Source organism: Candoia aspera, chromosome 7 (assembly GCF_035149785.1).
Source record: "Candoia aspera isolate rCanAsp1 chromosome 7, rCanAsp1.hap2, whole genome shotgun sequence".
NCBI classification, from domain to species: domain Eukaryota; kingdom Metazoa; phylum Chordata; class Lepidosauria; order Squamata; family Boidae; genus Candoia; species Candoia aspera.
In genome coordinates, this window is record NC_086159.1 from 11,972,618 (window position 1) to 11,991,588 (window position 18,971).

An 18,971-nucleotide genomic window follows, 5' to 3' on the forward strand; every position below is an offset into this window, starting at 1 on the left:
CACCCACCCCAGTAGACAATACCTGTTTATACAGCCAGCCTCGCCTAACGACAGGTGCATTCGGATTTCTTTTTATTGAATTTGACCTCTTTCCAAAATTATGGACTTTTTTTGAGGAGCGTGATGTCTAAAAATAAAATAAAAACAAATTATCAATATTTATTACATGTAAAAGGTGTAAAACTATCCTCAGAGAAAAAGGCAGATTTAGATCATATGCTCCCCTTAGGACTTATTACGAAGCTTAATTATTTTCTTTCAGGTAAACCAGTAATTTCCTTGGAGGTTTTGCTGACTTATGCATTCTTGAAGCTTTCAGCAAGGGGAGAAAGTCTGCTCCCTGGATCCAAATATTTGAAAGTGCAGCTTAACAGAACATTACATAAGCATAGCATGGATTTTAACAAGGCTATAAATTAAGCTTTTAGCAAGAATATTAGAAACAGGGCAGGGAAAAAAAATCACTAAAATCAAAACAAATTTTAGCCTGGAAGTCAAATCACATCCAAAATGTGCTAATATTGCTAACTTATTTATATCTCACTTTGCCAAGATTCCTTCACACACACTTTAAGTTAACTAAGTGATTGCACTCTCTTTTTTCCTTGGAATTTTCTTGGTAAATACAACAATTGTGTGTTTCCAATACAAGATGGTGGTGCTCAAATCACCCTCTATCAAGGGCTTTTATCAATTTTTTTGCCAACACACAGTGTAATTGTAAGATGGGGAAGACCATCTTATAAAACCACTTCTGCTATTCCAAGTGCCACAGATATCAAAGTGACTGGATTCAGAAAGACTGTGTCCATACTTAGGTCTTATCAGCCACTTCTACGTTTTTTGAGATTTAACAGCAGACTGGTAAGCAGTAATATGATTCTATGCCAATATGAAAAGTGCAGCGTGGAATATCATACTTCATGTACTTTTGGTTCAAAAAATGGTGCTGTATGTCTGAATTTTTATTTAATATTTGTTGTTAAAGCAGAAATTGGAATGGAAGACATGGCACCATGGACATGCAGATCAAGAAATGCAGTTCAAATACCGCTACACTTTTAATTTTAAGGTTGAAAGTTCCGCAAAACAGAAAAAGGGGGAAGAATCAGTTTGTTTTAAACTGGCCCAATGTGTCATAGGAAGCTAAAGTTAGAGACTTGTAAATGACAAAAACATCCAAACTAATTTCACATGAAATCAATACCACTGATCACAGCTTGCTCTGGTGCCCCATTACTGGATTCATCCCTCTCAGAATGAAAAGTTAAAAGTTTAATTGCTTCAGATATATCCAAGATTTCCCACTGGCTTTTTATTCTTCATTATCAGAATAATATCAGCCTAACGTGCCACTATTCATTTTTCTTGGATATTATTCAGGATATGGCAGAGAAGGAAGCATTTTAATATGGTAGAAGAAATTGAAAAAAGAACTTATACAGAAACTATTCTGATAAATATTTTTACCTGAAAAAGTCCCAAGTTCTGAACAGGTAAGGAAAATTGGATAAACTCAAGAGAATTATTTATTTATTTATATTTATTTATATTTAAAATTTCTATCACTGCCCACCTCTCCCGAAAAGGTGATAGCTTGATATAGCTTGATCAATCACAGAGTTAATTGTTTAATCCTCATACCAAATAACCTTATCTTGTTATATTTTGCCTTATTACACTGAACAACCATATTGCATTCTGATTCATAAAGCTCCATTAATTTTTATAACCAATGTGGATATTTCTGTGACATATGGTCCATGACAGAATCGGTAGGCAAACAATTTCTTGCAGCAGGTCTTAAAGTTAAAATGATGTGACCAGACAGGCCTGCTCATTAAAGAGGAAAGGGTAAAAGAGCCGTTGCAACACCCTTCTGTCTTTCTCATCAGACAGATACCGCAGAGGCAGCTAAAAATGGAAGAAGAAATAAGAAATGATTGTGACAACTAAACAGCTGTTACTGGATTCTGAATAGCAGGCACTCACTTTCGTACAAGGAACAAGTGAATCTTTATAATTAAGTCATATTTTATCAACAATTGTGAATGCACATTACAGTTAATGAAACAACATACTGTAACTCCTCTGTTCTCTTCCATCTAATAAGCTAGCAATGCCATTCAAGATACTCCCATTGTCTTCTAACCACTATCTTAGTTAAAGTTAATGGACATCTTGCATTCATTGTATTTAGTTGTTACATTTTAAACTAATATAGCACTTTAAAATTGATTGCTTTAAAATTACTTTAACATAGTTCAGAAGTAAACAAAATATTTTATTTATGTATTAAATGTAATGCCTGCAAAACATGAAGTTCACAGAAAATGTCTTTTCTGCAACATACCCCAACATGAATCTGTTAACAATTATGTGGTTAGAGATGAAAAAATTTCCAGGCTTTAAAACCTAATTGGAAGATATATGAAACCAGTAGCAATAATTTAAAAAAAAGAACAAAAACCTACAGCTCGCCAGCAATTTAGGCAAGGCACCTTCACACTGAGGGTTGTCTTATTCGCAGATGGGCTTATACATGAGTATATATGGTATCTTCAGCAAAGGATCGTTACCTTGTCGTGGTGCTGGAGCTTGAGCACCTCAATGATGCCATGAGCTAAACCGTGAAGGGCCACCCAAGACGGGAAGGTCATGACAGAGAGGTCAGACTAAATGCGATCCCTGGGGAAGGTAATGGCAACCCACCCCAGTATTCTTGCCGTGAAAACTCAATGGATCAGTACAACCAGAGAAATGTCGGTATACCATCGGAAGATGAGACCCCCAGGTGGGAAGATGGTCAAAATGCTACTGGGGAGGAACAGAGGATGAGTTCAACTAGCCCCAGACGTGATGACGCAGCTAGCTCAAAGCCGAAAGGACAGCTAGCGGCCGACGGTGCTGGTGGTGAAGGGCGAATTCGATGTTCTAAGGATCAACACACCATTGGAACCTGGAATGTAAGATTTATGAGCCAGGGCAAATTGGATGTGGTTATTGGTGAGATGTCAAGATTAAAGATAGACATTTTGGGCGTCAGTGAACTGAAATGGACTGGAATGGGCCACTTCACATCAAATGACCACCTGATCTACTACTGTGGACAACAGGACCACAGAAGAAATGGAGTAGCTTTCATAATTAATAGTAAAGTGGCTAAAGCAGTGCTCGGATACAATCCAAAAAACAATCAAATGATCTCAATTCAAATTCAGGGCAAGCCATCTAACATCACAGTGATCCAAATATACACCCCAATCACAGATGCTGAAGAAACTGAAGTACAGCAGTTCTATGAGGATCTGCAGCACCTACTGGACAACACGCCTAAAAGAGACGTTATTTTCATCACGGGAGACTGGAATGCTAAGGTGGGGCAGTCAAATGACACCTGGAATTAAAGGTAAGCATGGCCTGGGAGAACAAAACGAAGCAGGACATAGGCTGATAGAATTTTGCCAAGACAATTCACTCTGCATAACAAACACTCTCTTCCAACAACCTAAGAGATGGCTTTATACATGGACTTCACCAGATGGACAACACTGAAATCAGATTGATTACATCCTTTGCAGCCAAAGGTGGCGGACATCTGTACAGTCGGTAAAAACAAGGCCTGGAGCTGACTGTAGTTCAGATCACGAACTTCTTCTTGCACAATTTAGGATCAGACTCAAGAGATTACGGAAGACCCACAGATCAGCTAGATATGAGCTCACTAATATTCCTAAGGAATACGCAGTGGAGGTGAAGAATCGATTTAAGGGACTGGACTGAGTAGATAGGGTTCCAGAAGAACTATGGACAGAAGTTCGCAACATTGTTCAGGAGGCAGCAACAAAGTACATCCCAAAGAAAGAGAAAACCAAGAAGGCAAAATGGCTGTCTGCTGAGACGCTAGAAGTAGCCCAAGAAAGAAGGAAAGCAAAAGGCAACAGTGATAGGGGGAGATATGCCCAATTAAATGCAAAATTCCAGAGGTTAGCCAGAAGAGATAAGGAATTATTTTTAAACAAGCAATGCGTGGAAGTGGAAGAAGACAATAGAATAGGAAGGACAAGAGACCTCTTCCAGAAAATTAGAAACATCGGAGGTAAATTCCAGGCCAAAATGGGTATGATCAAAAACAAAGATGGCAAGGACCTAACAGTAGAAGAAGAGATCAAGAAGAGGTGGCAAGAATATACAGAAGACCTGTATAGGAAGGATAACAATATCGGGGATAGCTTTGACGGTGTGGTCAGTGAGCTAGAGCCAGACATCCTGAAGAGTGAGTTGAATGGGCCTTAAGAAGCATAGCTAATAACAAGGCAGCAGGAGACGATGGCATCCCAGCTGAACTGTTCAAAATCTTGCAAGATGATGCTGTCAAGGTAATGCATGCTATATGCCAGCAAATTTGGAAAACACAAGAATGGCCATCAGACTGGAAAAAATCAACTTATATCCCTATACCAAAAAAGGGAAACACTAAAGAATGTTCAAACTATCGAACAGTGGCACTCATTTCACATGCCAGTAAGGTAATGATCAAGATCCTGCAAGGTAGACTTCAGCAATTCATGGAGCGAGAATTGCCAGATGTACAAGCTGGGTTTAGAAAAGGCAGAGGAACTAGGGACCAAATTGCCAATATCTGCTGGATAATGGAAAAAGCCAGGGAGTTTCAGAAAAACATCTATTTCTGTTTTATTGACTATTCTAAAGCCTTTGACTGTGTGGACCAGAACAAATTGTGGCAAGTTCTTAGTGGTACGGGGACACCAAGTCATCTTGTCTGCCTCCTGAAGAATCTGTATAACGACCAAGTAGCAACAGTAAGAACAGATCATGGAACAACGGACTGGTTTAAGATTGGGAAAGGAGTACGGCAGGGCTGTATACTCACCCTACCTATTCAACTTGTATGCAGAACACATCATGCGACATGCTGGGCTTGAGGAATCCAAGGCTGGAGTTAAAATCGCTGGAAGAAACATTAACAATCTCAGATATGCAGATGATACCACTTTGATGGCTGAAAGTGAAGAGGAACTGAGGAGCGTTATGATGAAGGTGAAAGAAGGAAGTGCAAAAGCTGACTTGCAGCTAAACCTCAAAAAAACCAAGATTATGGCAACCAGCTTGATTGATAACTGGCAAATAGAGGGAGAAAATGTAGAAGCAGTGAAAAACTTTGTATTTCTAGGTGCGAAGATTACTGCAGATGCTGACTGCAGTCAGGAAATCAGAAGACGCTTAATCCTTGGGAGAAGAGCAATGACCAATCTTGATAAAACAGTTAAGAGCAGAGACATCACACTGACAACAAAGGCCCGCATAGTTAAAGCAATGGTGTTCCCTGTAGTAAGATATGGCTGCGAGAGCTAGACCATAAGGAAGGCTGAGAGAAGGAAGATCGATGCTTTTGAGCTGTGGTGTTGGAGGAAAATTCTGAGAGTGCCTTGGACTGCAAGAAGATCAAACCAGTCCATCCTCCAGGAAATAAAGCCAGACTGCTCACTTGAGGGAATGATATTAAAGGCAGAACTGAAATACTTTGGCCACATCATGAGAAGACAGGACACCCTGGAGAAGATGCTGATGCTAGGGAGAGTGGAGGGCAAAAGGAAGAGGGGCCGACCAAGGGCAAGGTGGATGGATGATATTCTAGAGGTGACGGACTCGTCCCTGGGGGAGCTGGGGGTGTTGACGACCGACAGGAAGCTGTGGCTGGGCTGGTCCATGAAGTCACGAAGAGTCAGAAGCGACTAAACGAATAAACAACACAACACAGTTGCAAGACTGTTTTAATTTTTCCAGATTTCAAAGCCACCTTTCCTAATTTTGCTGTACTTCATATGAACACATTATTGTATAATGATCAGAATAATTACCCTGTATACCACCTTCAGAAATCTTTCTGATTAAGACCAAAGGGAGCTTAATGCAACTAGCACTGTAAGGCATTCATTGCAACACTCCCTCTCCATTTTATTCTTTGTTTAATTACAACTCTTGCCATATCGCATCAACATGATGAGATTTAAATTCTGATGAACTAATGAAAATGATTCCCACTTGGTTACACTTCAGTTGTAGGCTATGCTCGGCCTACCCAACAGTACACTGTTGCAGTGGCACTGTCCTGTTGTCTTGACAGATGGCAAAATGAATGTTGTCACTTTTGTTTATGAATAACAGTGAAGGTACATGACTACAAAGATTAAAAATGCAGTTGTTTTTCAAACAGAAGGAAGAGTCTAGAGCTAACCAGAACTTATTATCAAGCTTCAGAAGATCAGGCTATGAATTAGCTCAAACCTCTATAAAATGTTTCCCAGAAGTCACAAGAAAGTATTTCACTATCTCAACTTGGGCATTCCTCTAACCTTCTCTACCACAGCATTTATGTAAGACAAAATGTCACTTCTAGCTCTGCCTCTCAATCCTGTTCCTATCTAATACTTTTTTCCTCTCAACGGGCAACTTCTTGAAAATCAGGGGCTACACTTTGCATTTTTGGTGGGAAAAGGGCTGCAGTAGGTGGAATGATGATGTAAAATGGAGGATTTAATATCAGAAATGTGGGCCAATATTCTGGGACTTTGCTTTGCAAACTGCCCAGAACAAATTTTATAGGATTACATTACAGCTTCCATGGGTTTCCCATCTCAAAATGGTTTGAAACCATGCTCCTAATTTTCAACAATCGCACTGTTGAATTTGCATTGGGTTTCAAAGGCTTTTAAAAAAAGGCAGGGGCCACAGGTTGCCCATCCCTGTTTTATATGCTTTAGTTTCTGTCAAATAATGTCAGTGATGCCTGGGCTAAAGCTTGTCAAGAGACTCAGAGAACAGGATTCTCCTTGCAAGCTAAAGTTATCAAGAAAGGGACTGATTTGCCCCTGACCTTATGTACCATTTCTGAAACATACCAAAAGGCCAGGCACAAATGGAAGCTATTCTGAATTTCCCCTTCCAACTCCAAGCTATCAAGAATCACTGTCTGTTGGACAGTTCGATTCCCAGTCTTCCTGCTGCTGCAGAGCCATATACTCTGAACCTCAATTATCCCCACTGACAGATGTTGTCTTTCCCTCTGCTTATAGATGGCAGGGGTTCCAACTCCTCAGCAGATGTAGATCTCTGACAGCTTTAGTATGGGAGGAAGCCTCAAAAGTCATCACTCTCACTCAATATACCTGATTATATTGTCTGGATATGGGAAAGGCAAGCAAGATTGCTGAATCATATTTATAATCTAAATCTAAAATCTTGTTTCTAGTAAGGACAGCATTATTTTATGAATTAAAGGGATTTTTTAAAATATCCCATGCTTTACATTCATGAAGACCCATATATAGAATGTTGATTTATGATAGCATGATATATATGATTATCTGCCATCAAATCAATGTTGACTCTTAATGACTACACAGATTTTCTCTAGGATGATCTGTCCCCAACTTGGTCTTTCAGGTGCACTCATTGTCACTGCAATTGAGTCCATCCTCCTTGCTATTAGTCATCCTCTTCTCTTTCCTACCAACTTTCCTAGCACTACTTCTCCAGAAAGCTAGGTCTTCATGTAATGTGTCTTAAGTATGATAATTTGAGTCTGGTCATTTATGCCTCAAGTGACAACTTTGGGTTGATTTGTTTGATGACCCTTTTTGTTTGTTTTCTTGGCTGTCCATGGTATTCTCAGGAGGCTTCCTCAACATCAAAGTTCAAAGGGATCAATATTCTTTTGAACCTGCTTCTTCAAAGTCCAACTTTCACTTCCATGAAGTGTCACAGGGAAAATCATTGCCTGCATGATTCTATGTAGGTACAGACACATCCCATCATTTGAATATTTTTTTCAAAGCTTTCATTGCTACTCTACCGAGTGCTAGTCAGCACTGTTTTCTTGACTGCTGGTTCTTTTACTTTAGGCAGAAACTATCCATCACTTCAGTGTCTTCATTGTCAGTTCTAAGGCTGGTTGCTGTCCTTGCTGTCATCAGTTTGGTCTTCTATATATTTAATCTTGGGACTTTCGGGAGAGGTATGGCGAACTGAAGACTGTTCTGCAGAAGTAGAGCCGATAACCTTGGCAAAGGCCAAGGAACCGTGGCAAAGACCATGGAACTGGAGAGTAGACTGGTTCCTTGGAAACTTTCCTGTAAGGAGAGGACAGGAGATCACCCACATGTGCTCCAGACAGCTGCTCCTCTTGAGGAGACTTCAGGACAGCAGTTTTTCATGGGTTTGAGTGCCAGAGGGTGACAGGATCAGCCATCTAGGTTGCAACTGCGGCAGAACCTTTTAAAGGACACTATGTTCACAAACCTCACTTTCTAATCACTTTCGGAAATTGCTCATTAACTACTTATAAGCTATTAGAGACTTTTGGAACAAGAAGTTTGAAAATGCCAGGTGAGTTTGCCTTCCATGCGGGGCTCTAATCTGCACTGGGTGATCCTAAATATTATTTTCCTAGTGTGTAAAATTAAGGATATTGTACTAACACGAGTGTCAGAGTCAAGCCTGCCTCCGACTCAGAAAGCAAAACCCTTTCTGAGTCAGAGGAGGAAATAGAAACTTACCAGGCTGAAACTGGGAAAACAAAACTCCAGGATGAGTCAGCAGTGCGGGAAGAGTCCAAGGCGCTGACTGACCAGGATTCGGGGGAGGATTCAAATCCGCCAATCAGCGCATGCCAACGATGAGCAGAAAAGTGCGTGAAAGAGAAGGCAGCCCAATTGGCTGCAGAAGGGTCCAAGCGCACCAAGGATCGGGATAAAAGGCAGACGTGTGAGGAGCAAGCTGCCGGAGACAACCGATCCTCCAAGCCTCCAGCTTCCACGGAAGAGTCCTTACCTGCATTGGAGACAGCGTCTATTGTCAAAGAGGAATCAACGCCTTTGCTCCGCTTTGAAGAGGACTCGAATCCCGCTTCTGCTGCCATTGAGGATCCTTTGCTCGCTGAGCCCAGCAGTCTCAGTCTTGCTTCCAGCCTTGAAACACCACGATCTTCCAAGCAGCTTCTTTGTGCCTTGAAACTCCAGCGCCACCACATGTCCTCGGTTCCGTCCAAACACGCTTCATGTGCTCAGCCGTGTTCAGGTACTTCACAGCTATCTTGTTCGGGACCTGTGTTCCAGTCCAGCCTGGGACTTCCAGCCAAGTCCAGTCTTGCTCCAAGTCTCTCGTCCAGAGAATTCAGCCCAGTCCAGGGCTTCCAGCCCAGTCCGGTCTTGATAGAGTTCCCAGCCTTGCTCCAAGTCTCATCCAGAGAACCCAGCCTAATCCAGGGTATCCAGCCGAGTCTAACCTTGCTCCGAGTTCCAGTCTTGCTCCTAGCCTCTGACCTAGTCCAGAATTTCCAGTCAAGTACAGCCTTGTTTCCAGTTCATAGCCTTGCTTCGAGACTCCAGTTACTGGCCCCCTGTTTGAGACCTGTGTTTTCAGCTGTAGCAGCATGTCGCGCTCCTGTCTCTGCCAGCATCTCAGTTCTAGTTAGAAGTCCTGTTCCGCTGCCTTGTTGTGGCCAGTTGGGCTTGTTGAACCTAATTCTTCGTATATCAAGGACTTATTTATTGTAAATAGTTAATTAATAAAGGGTATTTTTGATATTACCTAGTCTGAACAGGACAATAAGATATAATAATAATAATTTGTGCACTGCCCAATTCACAAAGAACAAAAGGTAATACTAACACTTCTTTAGCCATGCAAGCCAATGTGTTTTTAGTAAAAGCAGCAACTGGTAATACAATACGTAAAAATAAGCAGTCATGCAAACTGACTCCTTCCAAAAGTATGTGTTTAAAAGACTTAGAATATCTACTTCTTTGTATCAAGCTATCATGCTTGGACTGCAAGAAGATCCAACCAGTCCATACTCCAGGAAATAAAGCCAGACTGCTCACTTGAGGGAATGATATTAAAGGCAAAACTGAAATACTTTGGCCACATCATGAGAAGAAAGGACACCCTGGAGAAGATGCTGATGCTAGGGAGAGTGGAGGGCAAAAGGAAGAGGGGCCGACCAAGGGCAAGATGGATGGATGATATTCTAGAGGTGACGGACTCATCCCTGAGGAGCTGGGGGTGTTGACGACCAACAGGAAGCTCTGGCGTGGGCTGGTCCATGAAGTCACGAAGAGTCGGAAGCGACTAAACGAATAAACAACATCATGCTGGAACAAGTATCTCCCTAACGTAGCCCAGAAAAAGTGCATGTGCTTACAGCACGTGTGCTAATAAACTTGTCTGCTTAATAAAAGTATTAATAATTCTCATGTGGACATTTTCAGCCATGAAAGTGACTCTCTAATGTCATTAGATTATAATTACTCCATCTGTACAGAGAGCACACTTTAAAAATCACAAGCAGACACATTCCTGCTCCAGGGATCTTATAGTCTAAAATTCAGTAAAGGGAAAACAACAGCAGAAAGTGAAGGAGGTGTTATTGGGATAACAATAAAAGAACATTTAATTGTTTCAGTTATACACTAGATTTCTGTACAGACCACAGATGCTGTTAAGTTGCTTTAAACATGCAGTGCAGCTTAAATAATAAGCTGGGCCATTTTAACACTAGATCTATTGATGAGAACTCTCTCCACCCTGACATTGGTTTGTTGCTGTTCTTGATTCTTCAAAATAATTGAATTATGCAAGGTATGGTAGAGAAGCTTCAAGCTATATCAAAGCGTGCTAATGTCCTTGCCGGGACATTCTGTTCAAGGTCTCTGAGGTTGATCTTTTCCCTCCAAATCCTGATTTCATACCATTCTTAGCTACTACCACTGCCTTTGGCTGGACATTTTAGTATGCTTTTTGTCTCCAGCTTAGAAAAATGCAGAAGTACAATATAGGGTTTCCATGCTTGGAGGGTGAGAAATTTGATTATGAAATAAGAACAAAGACTTTTAATATTTAGCAATATGTATGATGATTAACACAAATTAATGGAAGAAATTGAAGGAGATGAATCACTTACTGTGTAGGACAGGGATAGGCAACCTGTTTTTGGCTTAGGGACTGCATTTTGTTCTGGGCCCTGTCTAGGGGCCACAGAGAGAGTAGGCAGAATGAAAACGTTCACCCACCTTTTTATGTTTGAGGACTGAGTGTGTGTGTGTGCATGCGCATGTGTGTGCTCATGTTAAAGAGCAAAATGACTTTTGGCTTTGACCACACCTAATAGGAAAACATTGAAAATTTGGAAGGCAAAGTTTCTTAAAGAGCTGCAATTAATGTGTCAAGCAAAAATTACAGCTTAAAAAAGAAGGATGGAAGAAAAAAAGGGTTGTGTTTTTCCTCTTTTTCATTCACTTCCAACATCCAAAGTATTTGGCAGAAGCCCAAGAGACTGAATATCAAAAAATAAAGAAATAGTAATTACAGATGGGTGAGGAAAACCAACCAGGAACTGGATAATTTGTCCCTTTTCCTTTACCTTCTCCTTTTTTTCTTTTTTTAAAATGGAGTTTCACTTCAGACTAGCAATTTAACAGATAAAACCTCTTCAGACTTCTTCTACCATATGGATAAATAGCTCAAAAATATGACCTAGTTAATCATAGCAAAATCTGCTGAATGATTCTGCTCCATCTCAGAAACTGATGTGGGATGGCTTTTTTTTCCTACCTCATGGTCTCAGTGGTAGGCTACACTGAGGCCATTTTCACACACTCTTTAGTAAGAACTACTATATTGGCCATTAACTGGGTTCATGATTATAGGTTTTTAGAAAACCATTAAAGGATTATCTGTGACTTTTTAAAATAAGGAGTCCATTTTAGCCATACTTACCAGGGCTGTGCAGTGCTTTGGATCTGAAGGCAAAAAGGTGCCTCAGCGGAGCCCTGCCTGCAGCTGCTTAAACCAAACACATCTATCCCCAGGAACTGAATTGCTTCACAGTCCTAATATGTGTTTATTGGCTTTTAATAATGAAGTTGTTCATTATTAAAAACCAACATTAATAATACATTATTATTATTCATGCTGGATTATATATCTATATCTGTATCTACACACACACACAAACCGTAACTTAATTTTTATTAGCACTTCAATTGAGAGAAGTTTTTCCCATGGAAAACAATATGTAACATTTTCTAAAAAAACAATAAACAGACCTGTGGACCTTAAAAAGCTGTTTAAATTTTGTTAACTTCTAAACTGAGATGGATTGTTTTACAACTTCTGCATAATTGTGCCTCCATGCCACGTTAGGCTTACTAGCTCAATAATTTTGTACTAATGAATAATATATATTGAACACAATAACTTACTCTGCCCAGCGGACTCATTGGATGTGCAGTGTAATCTGATGTCAAATTATAGTGCGCAGCTTCAGATACCATGTTTAATGGTCGCTCTTTCTTTTCTTCTGAAGTCATAGTTGCTGCAGTCCTGAAAACAGAACGTTCAGTTACATAGGAACCTGCCGGGTATTCAAGACTCCTGGTAAAACACCTTTAATTGTCTTCAATAAGATTCTGAATATGTTACTTGTCCAGATTCCCAGCAAATGTTGATGCAAAATAGTAATGGCTATATAAAACATGTCTCTGGAAAATAGAGGACCTAGAGTTCGTCCTCAACAGGTAATGCAAAACATCTCCTACTTTGGTAATTCCACACCTGCAAACTTCTCAGGCCTATGAGTACTGAAAAATAACAAAGGGGCTGACAAAGATGCCTAAGTTTGGTGTGCCCAACTTTATGAATCAATAGTTTATATTAACTGAATGACTAACCACTGCAGCAAATTGCTGAAAATCTGGTGGTTCTCCCAGGCCTTGGGCTAGGATTTTTTGATTTTTCCTATTATAGGTTAGTTTCTTCTTGCCTTTGATGTGTTATTTTTAAAATTTTCTCTCACTGTAAGCTGCCCAGAGCTGCTGCGGAGTCAGGAGGCTTTGAAATTTGATTATCAAATTATTAAATTTATACAGTTGTAAACACATGTTTAGAAAACCTATGGAAATAAAAGTTAACAAGTTAACCTTAAGGAATCACACATGCCCAAATTTGCAATGAATTTGATGAGGTTTCCATGCTTTATGGAATCTCTGAAAGGCAGACCTGTACACCTCTACACTTCAAGCAGCAAAAACCCACCTTGGATGTCACAGCCACATTTTGAGGGTGGGTGGGTATAATTTAATGATGCTTCTCCTTTTTAAGATCTGATCTTGTTCAATGTTTGTAAACTATAAATAAGAAGATTCAGGAAATCCCAGGAAGTTGAGAAGGAAGTTCAAGGAAACCAAATGTGTATAGCAAGAAAGCAGAGGTAAATCAAGCTTGGGGAATAACATCTGAAGAACCAGCTGATCTATGAATAGGGTGGACTGTGGAGGCTGAAAACTCTTAAGAGTAAGAACTACAATGTGAAGAAAATTGCAGTGAGATGGCTGGATGGATTGGTGATTACTTGGACAGACTGAGATATCAACAAAATGGACAGAGAAGATGGAGGAAGAAAGAAATGCCAACATATGATATGGACAATTGTACTCTTTTAATTTCACAAGATGTAGAACATCTCAATGCCCTTTTAATTACTTACTAAAATAACTAAGTTGGAACATTCGAAGCTTTGTGCTGGAACTTGGGTTTTTCACCCATTAAGGCATACCAGAACTAAATAAATGTTGCCCTTTATGTTGCTGCCACAGTGCACCTTATTTCAAGAACATGGCCATAACTGGTTTACTTGCTCTGTAAGCACATACTGCAAAATGTACCCATATCCACAAAGAGCAGAAAATGCAGTAGAAAACAATATAATTTGATAGTTGTTTCTGTATTGTATCTTTGATTTTTAGATTTATCAGAAAAGTGTTCTTTTTGGCCAAAAAAATAGTCAAATGTAAAGCAAGAATTTAGTAGAAATAAAAGCCTTAGGCCAAGTACAAAATACACATTGTATGAAATTTTGAAACAATGAACTACTTCTAACCTGTGCATATATGCATGTGATTGGATTATTATGTAAAGATGGGGAGCAAAGATATCCATGCTCCTATTTTTGCTGTAAGATCAAATTATAATGCAATTATAAGTGTAGACAGATCTATAAAGGACATCTTGACTGCAATCAGATAATAAATAGCCAATTGTCTAGTCAAATGATCACAGATGAATAATTAACAGCAAAAGTTGAACTGCAAAAGTAAATAACTATTAAAACTTGCATTCATCCTTTAATATCCCAGCTGTTAACTTCCCCAACACTTATCTTTTAACGGGTTGGCTTATTCTAAAATAGTTTTAGCATTATTACAAACCACTTTGGGATTTTTTAAGTAATAGTACAGTGATTCTTAACAACTACTGTATATTATATAACGACAATATAATAACTATATAAATATTCACTTAGCAAAATAACAATTTGCTTTTGAATTTTGATCATAACATACACATACACACATATGTACTTACTGTTCATTCACAACAAATATGCAATTGTCCTGTGATGGCTGTCCTGTGACCGGATGCTTGCAGGTCACCTTTCGTTCATTGTGACTGTGGAGGGACAAAGACAGGAACATCTAAGCATGCAATCCTTTTCCGCACACAACTACAAAATTCAGAGGCAGCAGAAGCACTGAAATTCATCACGTTAGTCTTAATTAGCACATACATGCAGCTTCCCATACTGTTACAACTAATGATTTTTGAGGCAGCTTTTTTCAAAAAGAAAAGAAAAAGGAAAAAGGGCTATCAGCCTTCTTTGGAGCTTAGCAAGGAACATTTGTGCTAAATATTTTCTCTCCGGCCACATTACGCCTGGAGATGAGATGAGAAGTGTTTGTTGTTCCTGTTTTTAATACAATGGACTAAGGCTTTAACCTGTGGCTGAACAGAATCGCTGGCATATTCTACGCAACTAAAGCACAGAGATAAAGGGGAACTTGAAATGGTATGAACATTCTACTTATATTCTGGTTTGTCACCATTATTCAAGACAGTTCAATTCTTCATTGCAAGTTTATACAGATTAGACCAAGGTTTCTCAACCAGGGTTCCATGGAACCCTAGGTTTCCACAAGAGGTCACTAGGGGTTTTTTGGGAGATCACGATTTATTAAAAAAATTATTTCGGGCAACTTCACATTAAAGAGGTATGTTTCATTATTTTTAGTTTAAGAACACTGTTAATGCATGTATATAGGTCTACACATGAAACAAATATATTTTGTGACTTCTGGCCTATATTTGAGCCTGAATGTGCAGGGGTTTCCCGAGGTCTGAAAAATATTTCAAGGGTTGCTCAAGGGTTGAAAGGTTGAGAAAGGCTGGGTTAGACATTAACCTCCTCCTTTTGACAATATTACGTCCAAAAGTTAAGTTAGTCTACTCTGTTATTCTGAAAAGCTACCAAAATGTGTCTATGCCAGAGTGTATTGGGAGAAAAACTGTTGTAAGTGGTGGCTCCTTCTGTTGGGTGTGTGTATCTGGATGTTCCTCGGGCACTGGAATTGCTGTAATTATGTCAGAGGCTTGTCCCAGAAACCATAAAATGTTTCTGGTTCTTCTTCTCTGTCATGACTTCTACAGGAGGGAGGGGAGGGATTGACTGCTGCTGAGAACAGAGACAGCACCAACCGACAGGACTGAGATGAGACTCAAGGGCTGAGATGAGACTCAATTGTTTTGGCTATCGCTCTAACTGAAAACTGACACCAAGCTGAGGAATGCAGCCGGGAATGCAGCTGTAAGGGAAAGCAGTTATCAACCTTCTATTTCAAACAAAAGGCAGGAAACAGGATGAGCTAAAGGGGAGGGATCCAGGGAATGATTCACTTGAGTCTTTGAATGGACAGGGACTAGATCTTAATAAAGAAATTCTTTCCTGAACCTGAATGGCTTGCAGTGAGATTTTTTGCTATTGAGATATCTGACCCCATGATCCTCACAAATTATTAGAGAGCCAACTTGGTCTAGTGGTTAAGGTGCTGGTCTAGAAACCAGGAGTCTGTGAGTTCTAGTCCCACCTGAGGCACGAAAGCTGGCTGGGTGACCTTGGGCCAGTCCCTCTCTCTCAGCCCAACCCACCTCACAAGGCTGTTGTTGTGGGGAAAATAGGAGAAGGAAGGAGTATTAAGTATGTTCACCGCCTTGAATTATTTATAAAAATAATAAAGGCGGGATAAAAATTATATATATATATATATATAAAAATAATGCTGTTCACTGATTGTTTTCATGAAAATTTCTTAGGACATAAGCTGCTTAGACTCCTTTTGGACTGGAGTGGCATATAAACTGCAGTAAATAAACAACTATACATGTATATAATCTTCAGAAGACAAAGGAGAAAATATTGATAATGTACAACCCACGCAGGAGTGACTATACTGGGCAAAGAAGATCCACTGTAGTTATGAGAATGTAAGAGCCCCAACTGAATTCTGTTTTCCAACATTTATGGTATATAAAGCATGGTATACATTTCTCTATCCTTCAGCCAGCAATAGAGGGACAGTGTCTATATATGAATTTAAGAAATTAACAATTTGTTTTTGCTTACTTCTGTTTAAGGAAGTTTAACATCACATTATCTGTGAAATTTTCTTGTCTGCAGCTGCTGCCTTATAATTGAAAGGAATAGTTATGATTGTTCCTTTAATCATTAATTATCATTTTACTTTTTAAAAATTTATATTTATTGAGAATTTTACATAAAGTAAAAGACAAATCTAAAGAAAAAGAAAAGAAAAAAAGAAAGTGCAAGAAAAGAAAAAAGTTATGAAATATAATTACTTCCGACTGCTTTTCAAGAGATAATTACAACCTTATAATCCCTCCTCCCTCTTAGATATTACACAAAGCCCTCCAGCCCCTCATTTAATCCACATCTTTTAAAATCCTCGAACCCATAAATCACACCATTTTTATTTCTTTCAGCAAAAGGTCCATATAAGGTTTCCAGTCTTTCAGAAAAGTTTTTGTTTTTTCTATGTCCAAACATTCCTCTAATCATTAATTAATTATCATTTTACTTTTTATGATATTTTGTTCTTCTGGTAAAAACTAAATGCCATGTAGTAAATATTGTATTTGCTCCCACTTCCCTTATGCCTGCTGTTGTGTTTCCTTAAAACTTCCCAAAATTGGCAAACAATGACCGGTGGGGGGGTGGGGGAGGACATGGAAAGGCAAAGCTTCAGTGATGCAACAACCATCCATATACTTTCTGCCAAAAGAAGATTATAGTGGTAACTGGGGGTGAACTCCCTGTAGGGAACAGCAGTATCTGGCAACACTTTAAACAAAAAACTCATACACTCACACACATCCAGGCATATTTTAAGGGAGGGAAAGAGATGCATACAAAATATGCCCAAGGCAACTACAATTATCTTCATGGTTGATGTGAATGTATATTTTAAACATGAAGCTTTGCCTTGTATTTTTCAGCATCATGGGTAGCAGAAGTATATATACACCTCAGTTCACTACAAGAGGTTCCCCTGTGATTTAATTTTTATTGTTTACTGCAAGCAGTCTGAAATGATTCAATAACGCCTCCCATTTTCAGAGGCCTATTGTGAACTTGTGAAGCTTCTGCACAGTGTCACCCTTGCCAAAGGGGTGGAACAATGGTTGCCTAAGGCTGTACACAATGCAGCCCATCAGAGAAAGCAACCTGTACTTTTCCAACTTGCAAAAAACAATCACTGCCCGTAACTAGTTTGGGCGTTCCTGGAAGCAGGGCTTCTGCGTAAACATGCATACGGATGGGTATGCCTTGGGTTTGGTCCAAATCCAAGACTCGGAGACAACGATTTGCACATGAGATCAGGCTTGTTTGCATATTAGGGAAACCAGTATTAGCTAAGTGCATTCTGGACCTGAGAAGTTTAACTGGTGCCTCCAATGAATGAAAAAAGAAAGAAAAGGAAAAAAAAGACTGTACAACTACTGGGGCTATTGTTTCACTGATTAGCAAGTACCACTCCTCATTTAGTTTGAATGCATTTATGTTATGTCAACTCTTCAACTTTATCTCCTAGATGGTATTAATGTAAAGATTCCCCTGAAGCTTCCTAGGAAAAACAATACTTCAAAAGCTCTGCTAGGCAAATTCTTTGTTTGACTGCTATATTGGAACCTGATTCTCTGATCCCTTGCACAGCATATAATTCTAGAAGGTTCTCTTGCAGGTTAATTAAATCTACCTGTCTGGAATTTAAACCCATGTTAATTGCCCTCTCTTGGGTAGTAAACATTTATTCTCTTGTTTCTTTATATCCTTTTAATTATGTGAAAGCTGTCAGTATGTCACCTACTTAGCGTTTCTTCTCTGAGCAAAATAGATTTGCTTTAACAAATGCATGTTATCTTTATCTTGCAGAATTAATAAGCCCCAGAGACAGATGAAAGCAGAGGTATATTTTTATTTTTTTTAATGTCAACATAATGGTATTTGGCAGCAGACTGTCTAAAAACTAAGCCAAAAATTCAAAATCCTCCATGGCACTTCATTGACATGCAAGGCCATTCTTTCTCAAATCAGTATGTAAGCAGTATTTTCCATCAACTCACGCACAGGGACACGAAGCCTTCAGAAGTGGGCACAGCTGGCTGAGACATATCTTCACCAGAAATCAACTGACAGCTTGCATCATAAATCCTCTTTACAGCATTTTTTTAGTTATGAGATCGAGCACTCAATATTACATTTTACACAAGAGACTGGAATCCAAAATTTCTGCAGCTACATCAAATCAAATTTTTATGGTGGCCATAGACCAGCATATCTGCAGCTATATACAGTATGTAGCTATCAAATTGGTGTCTATTTGGTAGAAAAACATAAACCTAGTTCTTGAACATATACACACAGTCACTGTGCCATCTCTGGGAAGGTGAACAGGCCGTGTTCTATTCCTGTCAAGCTTCTTATGGAATCTCACACCCTAGAAAACAAGATTCTCACAGATTGAGCATACATTGCAATG

At 39.3% G+C, this 18,971-nt stretch overlaps 1 protein-coding gene across 19 annotated transcripts in view; it reads right to left on the reverse strand.

Moving 5' to 3' along the window:
* The window catches only part of PLEKHA5 (pleckstrin homology domain containing A5), a 188,607-nt gene that overhangs the window by 73,892 nt on the left and 95,744 nt on the right, over positions 1 to 18,971 (reverse strand). For all 19 annotated transcript variants that reach the window (XM_063309080.1, XM_063309092.1, XM_063309088.1 and 16 more), the window contains 3 exons: positions 14,446 to 14,529; positions 12,285 to 12,405; positions 23 to 127 (listed from right to left, as the gene is read on the reverse strand). In XM_063309080.1, coding sequence (XP_063165150.1) covers positions 23 to 127; positions 12,285 to 12,405; positions 14,446 to 14,529 — 310 coding nt within the window. The remainder of the gene's footprint in view (positions 1 to 22; positions 128 to 12,284; positions 12,406 to 14,445; positions 14,530 to 18,971) is intronic.